This window comes from Stenella coeruleoalba, assembly GCF_951394435.1.
Source record: "Stenella coeruleoalba genome assembly, chromosome: 13".
Taxonomy (NCBI): domain Eukaryota; kingdom Metazoa; phylum Chordata; class Mammalia; order Artiodactyla; family Delphinidae; genus Stenella; species Stenella coeruleoalba.
In genome coordinates this window covers 11771093-11791372 of record NC_137159.1, presented here as the reverse complement: position 1 = coordinate 11791372, position 20280 = coordinate 11771093, and the positions used below count along the sequence as shown (strand labels likewise).

The window sequence follows — 20280 nt, the reverse complement described above, 5'->3', positions numbered from 1 at the left end:
GTTTTCGTAAGGGTTAAATGAGGCCTTTTATGGAAAACATTTGGCACAGGGTCTGTAAGTAATCAACACTGTAAGTAACTGATGATGGTTATTATTATTCCTACATTCCTACAGCACCTGTAAGGTGCTGTATTTTGATCTTCTTTCCCTATAACTGTAAGGCTCTAGGATAGAACTGAGCGAGTAGTATCTTTCAAGTTTTGGTGCATTGGAGAAAATAATCAAGGCTGTCTAGTTCCCAAAGCAAGAATTTTATTTGACCCATCCATAGAGCTACTCTTCATTGTAGCTTTCTCTTCCAGGCAAAAGGCACCATCCTTGAAGGATCCTTGGGTTTCAGAAATATTTCAGACCCCGGTCTGGCCTGTCTCACAAGAACCTCACCTGTTCTTTTTACCTTAAAATGACACTAGCTCGCATGCTCTGCCCTCCTGTGACAGTGAGTGAGAGGGAGAAATGAGGAAAGGGAAGAGGCGGTGGGCACATCTACCCTCCAGGCATGCTGCTTGCTAGGAGGCAGGGGTCTGGGCCCAAGGAAGGAAGCCTTGAGGGCACTGTGGCTCCCCTGTGTCTTTAAATAAGCTGGTTCTACATGTCATGTCTCTTGGCCCATCATAATCGGCTATGAAACTTCCTTCTGATCAAAGATCTCCACCCTTTCCAAACACAGTTAAACCAGCATTAGAGCCCCAATCCCAAAACAATGAGCTCTACAAGAATGACACGTATAAAAATGAGTCTCTGCCTAAGGTTCGGGCAAATCTCGGTCAAAGGTAAACAGATTTATTTATTGCAGAACACTGGAGAACCTTGAACTTGCCAGTATACACTGTGGGTCTTCCAGAAGGGGGTATAGTACGCAGTATTTTATAAACTTATCTGCTCACTGAATTCTCACAGGTCTACTGACACTTTATGGGAATGGGGCAAGAAATACCAGTCCACACTCATCAAAAGACTGTCCCATTCAGATAGAGAAATTCTCCTGCTGGTTTAGATGTCAGTCAGGTCCATACATCAAGTTCATAGTGCCATAAATGCCTACAAAGCAAGTTCAAGGTCCTGTGTTCAGATGGTACAAAGATGGGCAAGGCGCACCTCCAGCTTCAAGGAGAACAGATTTTACTTGATCCTGACCTTTGTATTTTAAGCTTTGATTTGGAAGGCAAGGGACAGCAAGAAAAAGAGAGCAAAAAACATTGATGGCTTCATCAAGATACAGTAAATGTCCATACAGTAAATACCAGGAGTTTCTTAGTCTGAAAGTGACACAACAGTTGTAGGATACTGAAGGTACAAATTTTGAAAACGAAATTTCCAGCAAACTGTAATAGCCCACCCAAAGACTACTTCAAGAATGTTCTGAAATTCCATACAAAAAACCCCTCCCTTATTAGAGTAATAAATAAGAATATCTTCCAAAAATATCCAATTTCATCACCTTACATAAAGAAGATGTAGTTTTAGTAACGGTTTTCTTTCTTTTCAAAAAATATTTATTTTATTTTTATCTATTTGGCTGCACTGGGTCTTAGTTGCTGTGTGCGGGGTCTAGTTCCCTGAGCAGGGATCAAACCCAGGCCCCCTGCATTGGGAGCGTGGAGTCTTAAATGCTGGACCACCAGAGATGTCCCTAGTAACAGTTTTCAAATGAAAATGAAAGGACGATTTCGAGAGGAAGTTGTGTCTAACTCTTGCCCTTCGGAACAGAAGGGAGTTTAGGGAACCGAAGTGATGGGTACAGAGGTCATTTCAAGCTTCCCTTTGGAAGGGCTGAGCTTCTCTTCAGTGTTCTTATTTGTCTCCAGCTGCAGCTGCTGAGCTGGGAGCTTAGCTGCCTCAGAGAATGTTACCCAAAGTAAAGTGAGCCACTAAGTCTTCTGTTGTCACAAGGCTGTCGTGAGGCACAGAGGACAGCATGAGTACAATGCAAATGACCTTCCTGCTGGGATGATCTAGCATCTCCAAGGAGGTAATGACTGGAAAGGTCACAGCCCTAACTGTGGCGGTATTGTTCTTACTACAGAGGGGGGCCTTCTGAACAAAGGGCAGAGAGAATGCAAGGCTGGGTGTTAATGGCACTCGTGTGTTAGGCTCCTTGGCCACATCATGTCATCTGTAAAGGCTTTCATCACTCCTGCCCTTCAGCATGCCCCTGCTTCAGGGGTCCCCCCTAAAGAAGTATCTTTCACCCACACCAGGGGAGAAGGAGAAAGGATGACCTGCAGCTCTTCAAAGAAACTGCTTTGTTCCTATATCACTCAAGTGTCTGCTAAGAATCATTATCTCCCGCCAACCAAAGTTCCTACTGAATCAGAATGCAATCGCTGGACCTTCATGTATCTCTACTAAGAATGTAGTATTGTAATCAGGAGCCATTCTCCAAGAGAGGCATTTGATTCCCCTGACTCGACAGTGTGCAAATGTGATCAACAGGCCCCTTGCAAAATGCTCTGAGACAAAAGTCCAGGAAGTGAGAGACTTCTTATCTCATAGCTGCAACTCTCTTAAGCAGGGTTTCGACTGGTACAAGTAGCATCCTTTTATCATCTACTATAAGGCAGAACAAACCATGGATTTCTAAGCTCTCTTCCTTTTCCATCACTACTGCTTCCGACAGTCTGCTTCCTGATAGGTAAACTGAGGCAGGAAAAGAAAAAAAATAAATTCAAATTGTTCTTTTGGAAGACAGCAGTTTTGGTAAAAGCTGGGTGACATGAGGTTAAAAGTGACCGACACAAAGCCTGGACGTCATCCGTCAGTGCAGCTGTTCACCCCTTTCCTCTCTCGTGCCAAGAAATTGTAACTGTCCTGTGATGCTCCCTACAGATGCCACAAGGATGCTGACGTCTGACCTATTACCAGGGTTAGATCAAGGAGGACTGTAACAACACAGAAGAACAACACAACACAAAACAACAAAGCATGCTTTCCGCAATGGCGGTAAAGAAGAGACAGTCCTGAGGATAAAGCCAGTGCGTCTGCTCTTCTACAGATCCTCTGTGTCATGAGAAGTCAGTGTCACCTCAACCCTCTTCCCTTCTCAAGTGGGAAAGGGGCCTGTCTGGGAGCTGCCCACCTAACCACAGTCAGCTGTCCCCCTCACCACTTCTGTCTTGGGTCAGATGTTCCCACCATCTCTAGACCTTTCGGCAATCAAAATCAGATGGCCCTCTGGGATTGACTGGAGTCACGTCTAACAAAGCTGTGCTATACAGTACGTCCTACAGGGCTGTTAGCCTGCTCGACCCTCTCTTTCGGGGTCCAGTTACTCTTGCCATCCGCTATGAGGCTGGGGGGCTTCCCTGACAACCACCTTCTGGAATTTTCAAGAGGTTATGAATTGCAGGACTGCTAAGCCCAGTAACCCCTCTCAGTAGTTCACACTGTCTTCTTCAAAGAGCCTAAGTTCCCTGAAGGCAAGAATCAGGTGACAACAGAGGATGAGTTCTATTCACATTGACTAATGAAATAAATGAATGGATGAAGAGTGAGTGAGGAAAGCCCCAAAGATTTCTTGGAATTTTGTAACTTTTCAGGCACTTCTAATTTTTACTACATTGTTTATCTCCCGCTGAAAGGTGCCTTGCCTAACCCAATAACATCAGGCCTTTTCACGACAAAAGGCAAGATCCTAAAGCAGTATTAAATCAGCAGATCCAAGAAGACAAGTGCACTCTGTTCAAGTTCAGACTTACAGACGTCTCTGCATTCTGCCACACGTGAGAGATCCGGTAGCCCACCAGCTCCCCATCCTGCCGCTTAATTGGAGGCTTGATCCATTTGACATCCACCTTGTTGCTAGACTCATTCAGAAACATAGTGACATTCAGAGGTGCTACTGACGGGGCTACAAAAGAGAAAGGAGAGAAGGATGAGGAAGTACGAAGAAAAGCACATGGAGAGTCGTTCTCTTCTTGGTTTTTGTACGTTTGTTTTTTTAATTTTCTACGGAAAGCACTCAAATGAGGCTGAGATTAATAGTGGACTTTCATACATTTCTATGAAGATTTATTAAGATATTATATGTAAGCGCTTAGCACAGTGTCTAGTTCATTGTAGGCACTCAGAAAATGTTAGTTCTTCTCATTTTCCAACACTTCCTTCGTGATAAAATCTCTTCAATGTCACATTAAAAAAAAAAAAAAAGTGGACTTTCACCTTCTTTTCAATCGAGGACCATTAAGATATCATGAGTTTAGAAAAGTAAGCTTTGTGTCTAAGATTCCAAACAAAATGATCCCTGCATTTCCTCAAGATGTTTAGTGACAGGCTGGTAGGCAAGGCGGTCCGAGCAAGAAATAGGAAATGCAGAAATAGTTTTGTCTTGTTGCATATAATCTTTGCTCTTTTTAGGCTCTGTGAGCTCTGAAATATATTTTTGGGTTACTTTAGTGTGTTTGACAAGACAGCTTGATATTTCTATCAAACAACTGACTTTCATATTTCAACAATCTTTGTAAGAACCACTCAAATAAAATTCTCTTAAAAAAGACCACACACAGGGCTTCCCTGGTGGCGCAGTGGTTGAGAGTCTGCCTGCCGATGCAGGGGACACGGGTTCGTGCACTGGTCCGGGAAGATCCCACATGCTGCGGAGCGGCTGGGCCCGTGAGCCATGGCCGCTGAGCCTGCGCGTCCAGAGCCTGTGCTCTACAACGGGAGAGGCCACAGCAGTGAGAGGCCTGCGTACCGCAAGGGAAAGGAGAAAAAAAAAAAAAAAAAAAGGCCACACACACTCACACAAGCGCTATGGACCTAGAGATGATCATACTAAGTGAAGTCAGACAGATAAAGACTAATATCATATGATATCACTTATATGTGGAATCTTAAAAAATGATACAAATGAACTTATTTATAAAACAGAAACAGACTCACAGACAGAAAACAAACATGGTTATCAAAGGGGAAAGGAGTGGGGAGGGATAAGTTAGGAGTTTGGGATTAACAGACACAAACTACTATATATAATATAGATAAACAACAAGGACCTACTGTATAGCACAGGGAACTATATTCAATATCTTGTAATAAACTATAATGGAAAAGAATCTGAAGAAGAATATATAACTGAATCACTTTGCTGTACACCTGAAACTAACACAACATTGTAAATCAACTCTACTTCAATGAAAGTTTTTTTAAAAAGTAAGCCCTGGGCTTCCCTGGTGGCGCAGTGGTTGAGAGTCTGCCTGCCAATGCAGGGGATGTGGGTTCGAGCCCTGGTCCGGGAAGATCCCACATGCTGCGGAGCAACTGGGCCCGTGAGCCACAACTACTGAGCCTGCGCGTCCGGAGCCTGTGCTCCGCAACAAGAGAGGCTGTGATAGTGAGAGGCCCGCGCACCGCGATGAAGAGTGGCTCCTGCTCGCCACAACTAGAGAAAGCCCTTGCACAGAAACGAAGACCCAACAGAGCCAAAAATAAATAAAATTAAAAAAAAAAAAAAAAAGTAAGCCCTTTCCAAACTAAAACAACAAAGAAGTGGAAGACAGGGAAGGAGGTAGGTAGAGCTCACGGACTCCTCTTGGGGAAGCAAAACACACACAACTCCAAGAGGCTTCTCCAGTAGACACCTGTGCTGCTATAGGCCAAGAAGGCCAGCTGGGGATCAGCTCTGTGTCAAGGCAGGGAACACTGCTGATCTCAGAAGGAAGCCACGTTTTAAAGACCAGAGCCAGGTTACTAATGATCTGAACAGAGCTAATCAGTGAATAAATTTAAATATGTATGTGTATGTGTGCGTGCGTGCGTGCGTGCGTGCGTGTGCGTGTGTGTAAGACACCTCATGAATGAAGATCAGAGGGTCAAATACTATTTGCTGGGTTAGGTGACGAACTAGAATTTAGCGCTGGTTTTCACTCTCTGGTTTATAGTAAATCCTACACAAGCCACATAACCACTTTATGTCAAAATGTCTATATACAAGGATAATAAACGTTAACGCGCTTTTTAGGAAAAGTATGTATGTGGGTACAGTATGTGTATGAAATAATTTGGGAAACAAGTCAAGATCACAACTACATTCTTTTTTTGGGCGGGAAGAACGTGACTGTAGCTATTAAAACCGAAAAACATATGCCTCCTGACCAATATTTTCTTTCCACGAATTTAATCTAGAAAAGTTCTCCTGTAGGTAGTGTTATATTCATTGAAGCATAATAGTGACAGAAAGGAATAAATGTAATGTTCAGTCAATAATTACGATATAATAAATTCTGATAATTTTCCAATGGATTACTCACTACCCCACACTGAAAAGAATTTGAGAGACCATGTAAATTGATATGAAAGAATATCTAATGGTGGGGGGGGGGTGAATAAAACTGCAAAAAGGTACGTATCAATGATCCATTTTAGAAATTAAAAAATAAGTATTTTACATATAGGAAGAGTAAATATGCAATAATATACACCAAACTGTTGTTGTATTTTTATTTACGGGAGATTAAATTGTATATTTCTGATATATCTGAAAGGGAAACAAAAGGGCACTATAACCTCTTTGTCTCTGCTGATTCCAGGAGCAGTAATAATGAAGTTAGAGCAAATTTCAGCTTAGGAAATATATAGCTAAAGCTGTATCTATGAAACGAGTCACACAGTACAATTTACAGAGAAACATGGTTGACTCAACATGTCTTTATGTCTACTCCCTCCTAAAACCCCTCTATGATGACAATAAGAAATTTATAACAGTATAAACTCACAGGGTACAGAGGAGTCAACAGTGGAAGAGAAATGCCAACATACATATGAAAGCTGAAAAGCAGAGTAAGAAGGTGTAATTAACTCAGTAAACGGATTCTCCCCAAAGAACCACAGAGAGGCTCAGAAGCAGAGGGCCAAGGGCCCAGAGTGGGGACTAAAACTGGAAGATTGAAAGTTTGATCAGGAAGTAGCCCTCGAGATCCCTCTAACCTATTCCCACACACAGCTGGCAGGTATCCCTCAAATTCCCACAGGAGACAGGATGCTTTATTCTCTGAACTGAAAAACTACTGGACTTGGGGCACCAGTAGAATGGAGGCACGATGAGGGGCTGACAACTAGGGAAATAAGAGGAAGTTCATACATTGACTGAGGGGGACTCCACCTCTGGCTCCTCCCCACCTGATCTTAGAGCATCAGCAGCTGTGTTCATATTCCTGAGGCAGCAGACAGGAGACTCAATTCTAGAGGAAGTAAGTGGCTCTGGGGGAAAGAAAGCCAATATTGACACTTGGGGGTATCCAAACTAAAACACTTAGGTCGCTGGCCAATCACCTGACAGTGAAACCTACAAGCCCCACCCATGCTCACAGAGCTTCCCATCAATCGCTGGTTCTTCACTCTTCAATAGGAGAGACAGTGGAAGATCAGAAGAGGCTGGGGAGGTCTCCTTCATGAATGTCAGAGACCAGAACAAAACACAGGACAGAGCACTCAGAGGAGGCAGAGACAACGTAGGGAACTAGAGAAAACTAAAACACAAACAAACAAAACCAATAATTAACATAGTCAAAGATAAGAAAAGGCTCTCATAATTGAGAACTGGAAAAAACTGTCAATGAAAAATAAAATTATTCTTATATATGACATTGCCAATTTCAATAAAGTATTCAACAGAAGAATTAGAAGATAAATCAAGTAAATCTCCAAAAGAAGAGTAGAATAAAAATTTTAAAAAGGAGGCCAATTTGAGGTAAAAAAAAATTGAGGAAGCAATTAAAGGAGTTTCAACAAATGTCTAATACAGTTATCTGGAAAGAAAAATAGAAGAACATTTTGAAAGGAAAAAATGTATAAGAAAAAGTCTCAAAACCAAAGCATTTGCATTCCTAGATTGAATGCCTATGATGACGAATGAAACAGATCCCACATCACAGCTCATTACAGCACCATGATTAAAGAGAAAAGATATTAAAGAAAAATTAAAACTAAAAAACTGTTCACCTAGAAAACTCAAGTTATCAAAATTCTCTACAATGACACATGAAGCTAAAAAACAATGCAGAAATACTTTTAAAATTTTGAGGGAAAATCATTTCCAACCTAAAATTCTCTATTAGGAAAAATTACCAATCCAGTATGACAAACAGACATGCAAGGTCCCACAGTTTTTATTTATATATATATTCTCTCTAGAGCTAATTGAGAATGTGCTCCATGAGAATGAGAGACAGTAAACCAAGAAAGACAAACGCCCAGGAGACGGCAAAGGAGTCACTAGGATGACTCTGGAGGAAGACAGGAAAAGAACCACATGAAAAAATTAAAGATAAGAGTGGCTGGGCCTCACTCAGGGCCAGGAATAGTGCCTGTTCCCATCAATCAGCCTGGAAAATCTAATGATTCAAGGAGCACTGGGTAGAGTACACATAATGGTTTTGTCTCAATAGTGGGTAATAGTTGACCCTAGATGAAGCACTGCTCTGGTCCAGCCTAACAAATACTAAAAGCAATGTCCAAAAGGATCAGTCTTTTCCCATTAGCTTAACTGTGACCCCAAACAAAGCTCACTATTTATAAGAATACAAAAATATCTAGCACTCAACAAAGTAAAATTCACAATGTCAGGAATCCAACCAAAGATTACCAGACATGTAGAAAAATTGGAAAGTACTCTCCACAAGGAATATAAATGAATCAATCAAAACCACTCCAGAAATAAGACTGATGTTAGAATTAGCAGACAAGGACATTAAAACAGTTATTATAACTGTATTCCATATGGTCCAAAAGTTAAGTAGAGACAGGAAAGATACAAAAAAACCCGAAAAGTTACAATGTGAGAGTTGAAATATACACTAGATAGAATTAATGGCAGATTAGATACTGCACAAGAAAAGATTAGTGAATTTGAAGACACAGTAATAGAAACTACCCAAAATAAAACACAAGGAGAAAAGCAGGGAAAAAAGCAATAGCATCAGTGAATTATGGATAACTTCAAGTGATATGATACATGGGTAACTGGAGTCCTCAAAGGAGCGGAGAGGCAGGAACAGAAAAAAATATTTGAAGAAGCAATGGCCAACATTTTCCAAATGTGATGCAAACTATAGACACGCAGATCTCAGAAGTTCAATGAACCCCAAGCCCAAGGGATATAAAGAAAATTACACCAAGGCACATCATAATTAAATTGCTCCAAATCAAATACAAAAGGAAAACCAGAGACATAAGACACATTATACACAGAGGAATAAATTAAGAATTACCACAGGTTTGTTATCAGAAACAACGCAAGCAAGAAGACAGTGCAGTAACCTAGAACTCTATGCCTAATAAAAATACCTTACAAAATGAAGTCCAAAGAAACCTCTCAAAGGTAAAATAAAGATTTCTTTCAGACATACAGAAGCTGAATTTCTCACCAAGATTCCCACTACAAGAAGTAATGAAGAATCCTTTAGGAAGGAGGAAAATAATACCACATGGAAATATGTACAGATTTACACCAAAAAACTGAATAACATTAGAAATGGTAACTACCATTTGGGTAAATACCACGTGGGTAAATATAGGTTTTTTATAATTATATAAATCACTCTAAAAGATTAGGACTCTTTGAACAAAAATAATAACAATCTAGTGTGGGTTTATAACATATGTAAAAGTAAAGTGAGTGACAACAATAGAATAAATATCTGGAGATATCAAAAGAAAAATGAAAGTATACTATGTTAAGGTTCCTACACTATACCTGAGGTGGTATAAACATCCCTTGAAGGCATATGGTAATAAGTTAAACCTGTATACTATAAACCCTAAAGCAACCATTGAAAGAACAGAAAAAAAGAGTTATGGCTAAGAAGTCAAAAAGGAGATAAAATAGAATAAAAACATTCAATGAACCCAAAAGAAGGGGAACAAATTACAGACAGAACAAATAGAAGACAGATGTAAACCTACCCATATGAATGATATCATTACATTTTAATGGATTAAATACCCCAATTTAAAGGCAAGGATTGTGAAGTAAAGTACTGCCTGCATGAAATACCCATTGAATATAAAGATACAAGTAAGTTAAAAATAAGTATGAATAAAAGATACACCACGGAATCAAAAGAAAGAGTAAAATGGCTATTATTAATATCGATAAAATAGATTTCACAGAATATATTACCAAAGATAAAGAAAATAATTTCATAATGATATAGTGGCCAATGTATTAGGAGAGCATAGTAATATTACACAGTTATGCACAAAATACCAGAACTTCAAAACATGTGAACTGCTAGAACTACAAATAGAAATAGATAAATTCACAGTTATAACTACAGATTTCAATGCACCCGGCTAAATAACTGATAGAAAAAGGAGGCATAAAATCAATAAGAATACAATTTAAAAAACACTGTCAACTAACTTGACCAAGGTAACATTTATAAAACACTCCATCTAATAAGAGCAGAATACACATTCTCAAGTACACATGGAACATTGTCAAGATAGACCATGTTCTGGGCTGTAAAATTGAGTCTTGATACATTTCAAAGGATTCAAGCGATATGAATTATGTTCTTTGGCCCCAACAGAATGAAATTAGAAATCACTAATACAAGTATTTGGAAACTACGTTAGACACCTAAATAACTAATGGGTTAAGGAAGAAATCAAAACAGAAACCAGAAAGTTTTTTAAACTGAATGAAAAGGAAACACCATATAAAAATTGTTCTCAGAGGTTTTTCTTCCTCATTTAAGATATGTTACAATCTTGGCACTAGTTTCATTTGTGCAAGGATTAAGCCCTAACAATTTATGACCTAGACCTGTCCCACCGTCTGTATTAAAATTGGAGCACTGATTATGTAAGGCTGGAGTTAAGGGCAGGAAAGAGGTTCTGAGTAATCCAGAGCTCTAAATTGGAAAATAATGGAAACTGGACAATTCAAATCTAACATAACTACAATATTCATAGAAAAAAATACAAACGCTTGGAAAACCAAAAGCAGCACACAGAAATGAAAGTTTACAGATGTAAATAAAATTTGCTATAAGAAAATAATGTAGAGACAACAGTACCTACTTCATATGATTGCTATGAGGAGTTAATGAAATAATGCATGTAAAGTACCTAAGATGGTCCCTGGCATGTAGTAGGTGCTTATTGAACATTAGCCCCTTCCACATTTATTAGTTTTCTTAAGTTTGATGCTATGAGTAATAACTTTCATATATTTATATTTTAATTAAAATAATATATGCTATAAAGAGTATGCGACTATTAATATCCTCCTAGGTAAAAGAAAATATTCCCTATACATAGTAAGTATAAAGTTTGTCACTAAACCCTTTTCAATTATAGAAGGAAACATCTTTCTTATTTTCATTGGTCACCTCCATAAAATTATCCTCCAGAGACGAAGGCCACACAAAGAAAAAGTTAAACTCTGAATCAGGCCACTGGGAAGGATTTGTTTCATCACATGCCATCAGGCACAATATGCATTCTGAACCCCAGGAATTACCTCTTTCGGTCGTGCTGGCCAGAATCCAAGGGCTCACTGCGGACCAGCCGACTTCATTCATGCAGGACACACCGATGCTGTAATTCGCCAGAGCCTGCAGCTGCTCGATTTGATACAGATGTGGTGAAGCAGAGGTGTTAAAAATCATGACTGAGCCATGACTCAGTGGCTCAACTTCCTCGACCTAAATGAAGAGTAAAATTGTGGACCAGGCGTTAGTAAGGGGGCAGGAATGTCAGACTCGGGGCATTCATGCATTCGGTGTACATGGCCCTTCCTCTCCACTGAGGGGAAGTACCTGCTTCCTTTCGGGCCACACCTTAAATTTCCCACCAGGATCGCTGTGTATTACTCATGCTACTCACTGGGTGCAACAATTGAGGACCTGATGAAAAATGCCTAAAATAAGTGTTCTCACTCCAGCAGGTAACAGAGCAAATAATCGTCATCATAACATTATAGTTATTCTACATTATAACTTATAATAAAAGTAGCTCTTCCTCAGAATCACTTCGCTTCTTGATCATTTTTTTCAGCTGTTTCACAGACTATGCAGTAAAGACAAGGGACTTCGTATGTGGGGCAAAACCTGAAATATTTACTGTCTGACCCTTTAGAGAAAATATTTCCCAAATCCTACTTTAGAAGATGAGATACTTAATTTTTTTTTTTAAAAAATCTGTATTTCTTTTCATTATGTCTCCTGAGGAATTCTGCTCTTGCTCTGAGGCTAATTTTAGCATGTCCTTTATTCTTACCCCCCAATTCCCACTCCCATATAGATTCAACTCCAAAAGCAAACACAGATAGTATAGATTTTATGGCATTTTTTGGTGGGGAGATATAGGAAAGGGTCATTTGCACCTCACCCAACAAGCTTTTCTCCAAATCTTTTAAAAACCCATCAGCTCTTTCCCCTGAGCCCTTGTACCTCATCTTTCTCTCCATAAACTCCACCAGTCTCTCCACATCCCTCTCCATGTCTTCTGTATGCACAGGCAAGAGAGAGGGATTCCCAGCAAAATTCAGTCTCAGGCTAAACTTCCAGCTTTTCCTTTAAGGAAACCTCTTATCTGGGAACGGGGATCAGGCAGAGTTTTCTCTCACTGTATGTTTTTCACAACTTCTAAAATATGTTGTACATATAAAATCAGAAAGACAAAAATAGTATTGGACAAAAAAGAAGCCACCAAAAACAATTTGGGGAATAAAATCTTAAACCCACAAAATATATTTCTGATAATAATGGGCTTGCAATTATGGGGTGTGGAAACAACGCTGTTATTTCAGGATATGTGTGTTTGCAATTTAGGTCAAGGGGCCACAGATCAACATTTTGGAATTCCAAATCCCCTAGTGGATACCATGAGGGCGGTGCTGGGACCGAGTCTCACCTCTGACTCAGACCCGCAGACTCTGCGGGGTGACAAGAGGGTACCGGTTGGCCTGAGGAGCCACCAGAGGACAAACCAGGAGCTGTGTGCTTATCTTGGTGGTGGCTGTTGGCAGAAATCACTCTTTGTTTCTTCACTTTAGAGTCTGCACCTACTTCCTGCTGACCAAGCGCTGGAACTAAGGTGGAGGAAACCTTGGCTCCCCACCCCTGCCCTATTTCCGGAACAATGCGTTGGACCATTTCCAGGCACAGGGACACTCTTGGAGGGCATGTTCCTAGAAGAAGACGGGTTTCTCTAACAGTGCTCAGTGGGTTCTGGGGGAAAGGAGGGCATGAAACGGCAAGACATATGTGGGAGAGTTAAAAATAGAAACGGAGTCCATAGCCCAAAAATGGGTGAAGAAAGGAACTAATGCCAAGACCAGGGGAAGTGAGAGGGTGTGTCCTGCTAGTGGGTGGATGTGAATCTTGTCCAAAACATTCATTTGTTACCAAGTCAGAGTTTAAAATTGTAACAAACTGGGACTCTGCTACAAAATGATACTTGGTCCCTTCAGAAATGGGAATACATTGTTAATCAACAGAATGTGAAAGTATATAACTTGTGGAGCCAGTTTTGATCGACCTCACTAGGACTGCCAGAGAAAATAAAGGACACCCGTTTATATTTAAAGTTCAGATAGACCACCAATAATTATGGGTATAGGTATGACACAAAATCAACAGTGTAATTAACTTGTAAAGTAACTGGATTCTTATTTGCTAAATCCGGTAACCCTAGGAGAGATGGAAAGGAGAATGGGTGAAGGAAGCCTGAGCTAGCTGGTGGGGCACAGACAGGATAACCATGTCCTGCACAATAGGATCCAAGGTGGGCAAGAGGGGCTGCAATTTAGCAGTCTCAGGATGATTTTTCACGCCCTGGCCACCCAAAGCCAAGGCAAAGAGAGTGTAAGTGAAGCTTGTGTGATCATCCTCCACCTGCAGGGGTGACCTGGTGTTTTCAGACCACTCCACCACCCTACTCTACCTCCCCTCTACCTCACGTCTACCCTGAGACACACTCTTCTCCAAGTGGGGGCAGTACTCTTCCTCAGTCTCCCTGAAGGTAACACCCTCCTATGGGAAGGAGTCTCATGTCCTCTTGGACTCTTCAAACAGTTCAGTAACTGGAAACAATTTTTAAAAAGGCTGGTCCACACAGGGAATATAGCCAATATTTTATAATAACTATAAATGGAGCATAATCTCTAAAAATTTTGAATCACTATGTTGTGTACCTAAAACTATACCTCATTTTTTCTTAAAAAAAGGGCTGGTTCATGCTGTATTTGTGTCCATATGTAGGTTCAGTTATGTCCATATACAGGGAAACAGGCCCTGGTTGTTCCCGAAACAACAGAGTCCTGAAATATGTGAAGCAAAAAAACTGATAGAACTGAAGGGAGAAATACATAATTCAAAAATAATAGTTGAGACCTCGATTTCCTATTTTCAATAATAGATAAAACCATGAGGCAGAAGTTTAACAAGGAAACAGAATAAGTGAACAGGACTATAAACCACCTAGACCTAAGAGACATATAAACGTTCCACCCAACCACAGCTGAATACACCGTCTCCTCAACTGCACATGGAACATTCTCCAGGATAGAACATATGCAAGGCCATACAACAAGCCTTAATAAATTTAAAAGGATGAGGACTTCCAGGGTGGTCCAGTGGTTAAGACTTCACACATCCACTGCAGGGGGCATGGGTTCAATCCCTGGTCAGGGAAGTTCTGCATGCCGCACAGCGTGGCCAAAAGAAAAAAAAAAAAGATGGAAGTCATAATAAGTATATCCTCTAAACACAACCAACGAAGGAAGAAAACTTAAGAAATTCACAACTAAGTGAAAATTAAATGACACGCTCCTAAATAACCAATAGAACAAAGAAGAAATCATAAGAAAAGTGATCAAAAACTTGATTTTGAATGGAAAAACCCCCAAATACCAAATCTTATGGTATACAGCCAATGCAGTGCTTACAGGGAAATGTATAGTATAACTGCCTATATCAAAAAAGGAGAAATTTCAAATCAATTACCTAAACTTTCACTACAAGAAACAAAAAGGGGAAAAAAATTAAGCTAAAGTAAACAGAAGAAAGGAAATAAAGGTTAGGGCAGAAATGAATGAAACAGAATTTTAAAAAATAGAAAAAATTAATGAAACCAAAAGTTGGTTCTTCAAAAAAATCAATAAAACTGACCAACCTTTAGTCAGACTGACCAAGAAAAATAAGAGACAACTCAAATTATTAAAATCAGGAATGAAAGAGGGGACATCACTTCTAACTTCAAAGATAAAAAAGCTTCTAATGGAAGATTATGAACAACTGTATACCAACAAATTAGATAACCTAAGAAACGCACAAATTCCTAGAAACACACAAATTACCAAAACTGACTGACGAAGAAATAGAAAATCTGAATAGATCTATAACAAGTAAAGAGATTGAGCTGGTATTACTCAAAAAAACTTTCCACAAACAAAGGCCTAGGAACAGATGGCTTTGCTGGTGATTCCTACTAAATATTGAAGACAATTTCACATCAACCTTCCTCAAATTCTTCCAAGAAACAGAAGAAGTGGGAACGCTTCCCAACTCTTTCTATAAGGCCAGTATCACCCTGATACCAAAACCAGAAAAAGCTAACACAAGAAAACTACAGGCCAGTATCTCTTATGAATACAGTCCCAATAAGATAATGGTGATGACTGCAGAACTCTGACTATACTAAAAACGACTGAATTGTACACTTTAAATGGGTGAATATTATGGTATGTAAAATATATTTCAAAAAAGCTGTTCAAAAACAAGGATATCCCTGGTGAGACTTTGTAGACACAAGGAGAATTCCTAACACTTACCAGTACTTGGGAGGTTTGCAAATAACGATGGACAAGATTAAGCAAGGCTGTGGGTAGCAGGGTGAGGGTGGAGGCTATTTTGGGGATGATATGTTTTTACTCTTCTGAGAAGAAACAGCTGTTACACAAGGGTGGGAGGCAATAAGAGCAGAGAAATGAGTTCCACTTGGTATTAAAAACATCTAGTTGTCAACACATAAAATTCTATGAAAGTCACTTCTCTCAGCTGAGTTGGCATGACTGGCCCATGTCAGGTTAATATGTTTTTACCTAATAAGACCAGACATTTAGAAAACTAAGAATAATCCCTGACGTTACTGTATGATCAAGTACAGGCAGAATGCATTCATGTTTTCAGCGGATAATCCATGTGTGTTCAACTACCTGTTCCCACCTGCAACGTCTTCCTGAGACACGGAGGAGCAGGTGGTCCTGAGCATTGCTTTGGGCATCAGAGTTTCCTGGGCTTGAATTCCGGTTTTGCCACTCACAGGCTCTGTGTGCACTGTGGCCCTGCAGTGCTGGTGTGGGTTCCAAGTTAAGATAATGTCTGCAAAGTCCCTGGGCCATTGTGGGCACTCGGTAAAAGGTAGTTACTGCTACCCTTCCCTTTTTTTTTTTTTTTTTTGCGGTACTCTGGCCTCTCACCGTCGTGGCCTCTCCCGCTGCGGAGCACAGGCTCCGGACGCGCAGGCTCAGCGGCCATGGCTCACGGGCCCAGCCGCTCCGCGGCATGTGGGATCTTCCCGGACCAGGGCACGAACCCGTGTCCCCTGCATCAGCAGGCGGACTCTCAACCACTGCGCCACCAGGGAAGCCCTACCCTTTCCTTTTTTATGAAATGAACACTCAGAGCAGAGCCTATCTCATGGCAAGGTGTCATTTTAGGATGGCTAACCTATATTTCTTACAGCTCTATTTTATACCAATTTTAGGTAGTGGTTAAAAGTGGGTGATGACTCCGTAAGGCCTGTAATCCCCAGGTTTCCCTGGAAGCCACAGGCTGAGATGCAACATTCCATAGTGAAGATGATCCATCTTGTGCTTGCTCTTCTGTCCTTCATGGCCACCAACCCAGGAGAAGCCAGGCTGCAGAGGACCTGGCTCCTTGGACTCCTGGTTACAAGCCAGATGGGTTTTTGTATCTTAAAAATTAATTCTCCCTGGTCTCATGACATTCTATCTTGGAAACATGTTTCTCTTCCAGTTGGCCCTGGACCATGCACAGGAAAGAGGCAGCGTCACAGGGGCGCGGGGAGGGGCAGGGGCAGAACATCATAAAATGGTGCATGCCCAGTGGACGCTGATCGGGGGGAAGGTCAAGGGATTCTGAATGGGGGTGTTGAAATGATCTCAGCACCCATCCTCAGGAGGAAGAAAAATCAGGCAGACCCACTGAGCACCAAACAGCCACTTCTTTTCATTACGGAAGTTCACCTGAATGCTGCAGTCACTGAACGGGGAGTATCCGTCAAAACCGGGGACCCAGGAGATCAGGATGCTGTGTGCGGTACTGTTGCGGACCCTGACTTCAGTTGGCGGGGAGGGAATTGCTATGTAAAAAACAAAGACACACCACAGACACAATTATAAACCACGGGAGGCCACAGCTACCGAACAAATGCATTAATAATACCAAGGCTACTTCTGTTTCTTGAGACTGGGAAAATTAAACACAAGTTTTAAAGATGAGCCATCGTACCCCTAAGGGCAATGGTATTAGCCTACGGAAGTCTTGCAGTGATAGGATGGCTCGGCCAGGGCCAGAGAAGTGGGATGTAGACCTGCTTTCCTGACCCCTGGTGAAGTGAGAAGTTTTAGCTGGACAAGGATGGGGAGACATCCATTTCCTGCTACTGTATGCAGGGCGCTGGTGCTCTCAATGGGGGTGAAGAGCCATGGCGCTGCCCTTGTGGAGCTAAAGGCTGCGTTGGGGAGACCCACATTGATTGAGGATGAGTGCCTTGTGCTGAGAAAAGAGGGGTACCATGGGAACACGCATGTGTGTGCATGCGTGCGTGCATATGCGCGTGTGTGATGGAGGAAGGAAGCTTTCCAGGCCGAGGAATAGGGGAGAGTCAGCTCAAGCAAAAGACCCAAGTGCATCTGCTTGCAGGGAGGGGAGGGCATACCGTAATGCACGTGCAATGACCTCAGCCACGGGTGGGACGTGGATAGATATTTAAATTAGAATCCAACGAGGATCTGAAGTTTGAGGGTTTTAGTGTCTTGTGCTATATTTAACTCTTTTTAAAAAAGGAAATATATATTAAAATCTGTGAATCAATATTATTTTTATTTATTTATTTTGGCTGTGCCGCACGGGATCTTCGTTCCCGGACCAGGGATGGAACCCTCACCCTCAGCAGTGAAAGCACGAAGTTCTAACCGCTGGACCACCAGAAAATTCCCATACGTTTAACTCTTAATTAATGGTAATAACCGCACTAATAATCCAAAATGATGACTCATGTTTTTGAGTGCTTACTCTGTGCCAGGAACCTATGGACTTCATTAAACATGACTAGTCTGATAGGAAGAACCCTATCAGAGCAGCAGTCTTACGATCCCCATTGACGGATGAGGAAACTGAGGACCAGAGAAGTTAAAAACTTGCCAAAGCGCACAGAACTCATAAGCAGCAGAATGGGGACTTAAACTCGGGTCTGCCTGACTCCAGCACTAGTGTCCCTCAACAGGACGCTGGAAGCTGGTTGCAGGGGCAGCAAGCAGACCAGCGAGTACCAGCAGGGGCTGGGGAGTGGGGTCACCACTTAGCCAGCTGCATGGCCCATGGCTCAGCTCAATGCCCTCTCTAAACTCAGCTCCCGCTTCTACTAAGGGCGGGGAGTGACCACACTGCTCCACGGGCTGGGGTGAGGATGAAATGCGGTAACGCACGTACGAGGTCTGGGGGAGGTGCGCTGGTGGTAAAGGCGAGGACAGGATGCGCAGGGGATAAGAGGGAAGGAAGGCTGGGACCGTGTTAAGCGCTCACTGGGTACGGTATTCAGGAGTTTCAGTTTTACCAGGAGACACACAGACGGATGAGTGGGAAAGAGTCAGTGTTTCGTTTGACTCACTTCCCTAAATAGAGTATCTGCCTTTCCAGATCAAAGTTTGGCCACGTATATACCTCAGTTGATAACAGACGAGCAGGGAGTTTTGGTTGCTTTGATATACATGCTTAAATCAACGAAAGCCCCAAACATAAGGTTTGGAAATTGGCTTTATTAAAATAAAGTCCTAGTTGCGATTCTGTCTGAAGCATAAAATTCAGGAAGTGCTTCTCATTTTATGGATTTTTAAACTTTAAGATGTTGATATTTTATGAAAATGTCTTTACAAATTTATGCCCACGCGTGGATTCCCGAAATTCTCAACATTTCTTTTGAAAATTGTAATAATGGAATTCGTAATGAAGGAAGGAAGTTATTCAGTTCCTCTCCTAGTAACTTTCAGTTTGCTCATTTTTTTCTTCCAATGAACTTTTTGAAAATGCCCTCTCATAGCCTCTTCTAGTTGATTTGCTGAAACTAAACCAACAGCACCTTTAAAAAGTATGTCTTTTGTAATTTTGAGTCTTCTGCTGTGCACTACCCACCCTTTAACTCATTATTAAACACATTCTGCTTTTTCCCCTCTATTATTTCCCCAAGGATAAGACCAAAGGGAATATGAACTCAATATTGCCTCTCAATATTTAAATTAAGAACAAATAACATAGAGAACAGACTGGTGGTCACCAAAGGGGAGGGGGGTGGGGGAGGGATAGAATGGGAGGCTGGGGTTAGCAGATGTAAGCTTTTATATATAGAACGGATAAACAACAAGGTCCTACTGTATAGCACAGGGAACTATATTCAATATTCTATGATAAACCACAATGGAAACGAATATTAAAAACAGAATATATATATATATATATATATATATATATATATAACTGAATCACTGCTATACAGCAGTAATTAACATAACATTGTGAATCAATTATACTTCAATAAAAATAAATTAATTAAAAATAAATTAAGAACAAATACTAAAACATACCATTTCCCTGAATTTCTATGAGAAAGGTTAAGGGAGATGAGTTGAAAGGGATAAAAAGACGGTTTTCCTTTCCTTTCAAGTTTCAGGTTTAAATACCTTTGATCCCACAAAAGGAGGAGGAATCTGATGATTGGTTTGGATTGTCCAATCCAATGGCAGATAATTGGACTGGAATGTCTCCACCAGCCTGGGGGAGGTTTCAAACATGCGCCTTCCATTCTGTTATATCCCACCTCAGAGGAAGCAAGGGGGGTGGAGGAGGTTAGGAGAGAGAGGGACAGGAGCCCTGTGCCCCCAGAAGAGTGACTCTGACCTTCTCCTTCCTCAGGACAGCTGCTGGTGGAGACTTGCTTCAGCCCCAGATGCCCAAGGAAGGACAGAGCCCATCCTCAGATCAGTGCCCCAAGCTGTGCCCACCCTGGGGGCTCTTCAAGGAGTTATGGGGACTA

General features: G+C 41.3%; 1 protein-coding gene across 1 annotated transcript in view; it reads right to left on the bottom strand.

Annotated features, from left to right (window-relative positions):
* The window catches only part of MERTK (MER proto-oncogene, tyrosine kinase), a 111436-nt gene that overhangs the window by 43477 nt on the left and 47679 nt on the right, over window positions 1-20280 (bottom strand). Inside the window, exons 6-8 of the mRNA XM_079941382.1 lie at window positions 17216-17331; window positions 11465-11648; window positions 3699-3850 (exon numbers count right to left, since the gene is read on the bottom strand). Coding sequence (XP_079797508.1) covers window positions 3699-3850; window positions 11465-11648; window positions 17216-17331 — 452 coding nt within the window. The remainder of the gene's footprint in view (window positions 1-3698; window positions 3851-11464; window positions 11649-17215; window positions 17332-20280) is intronic.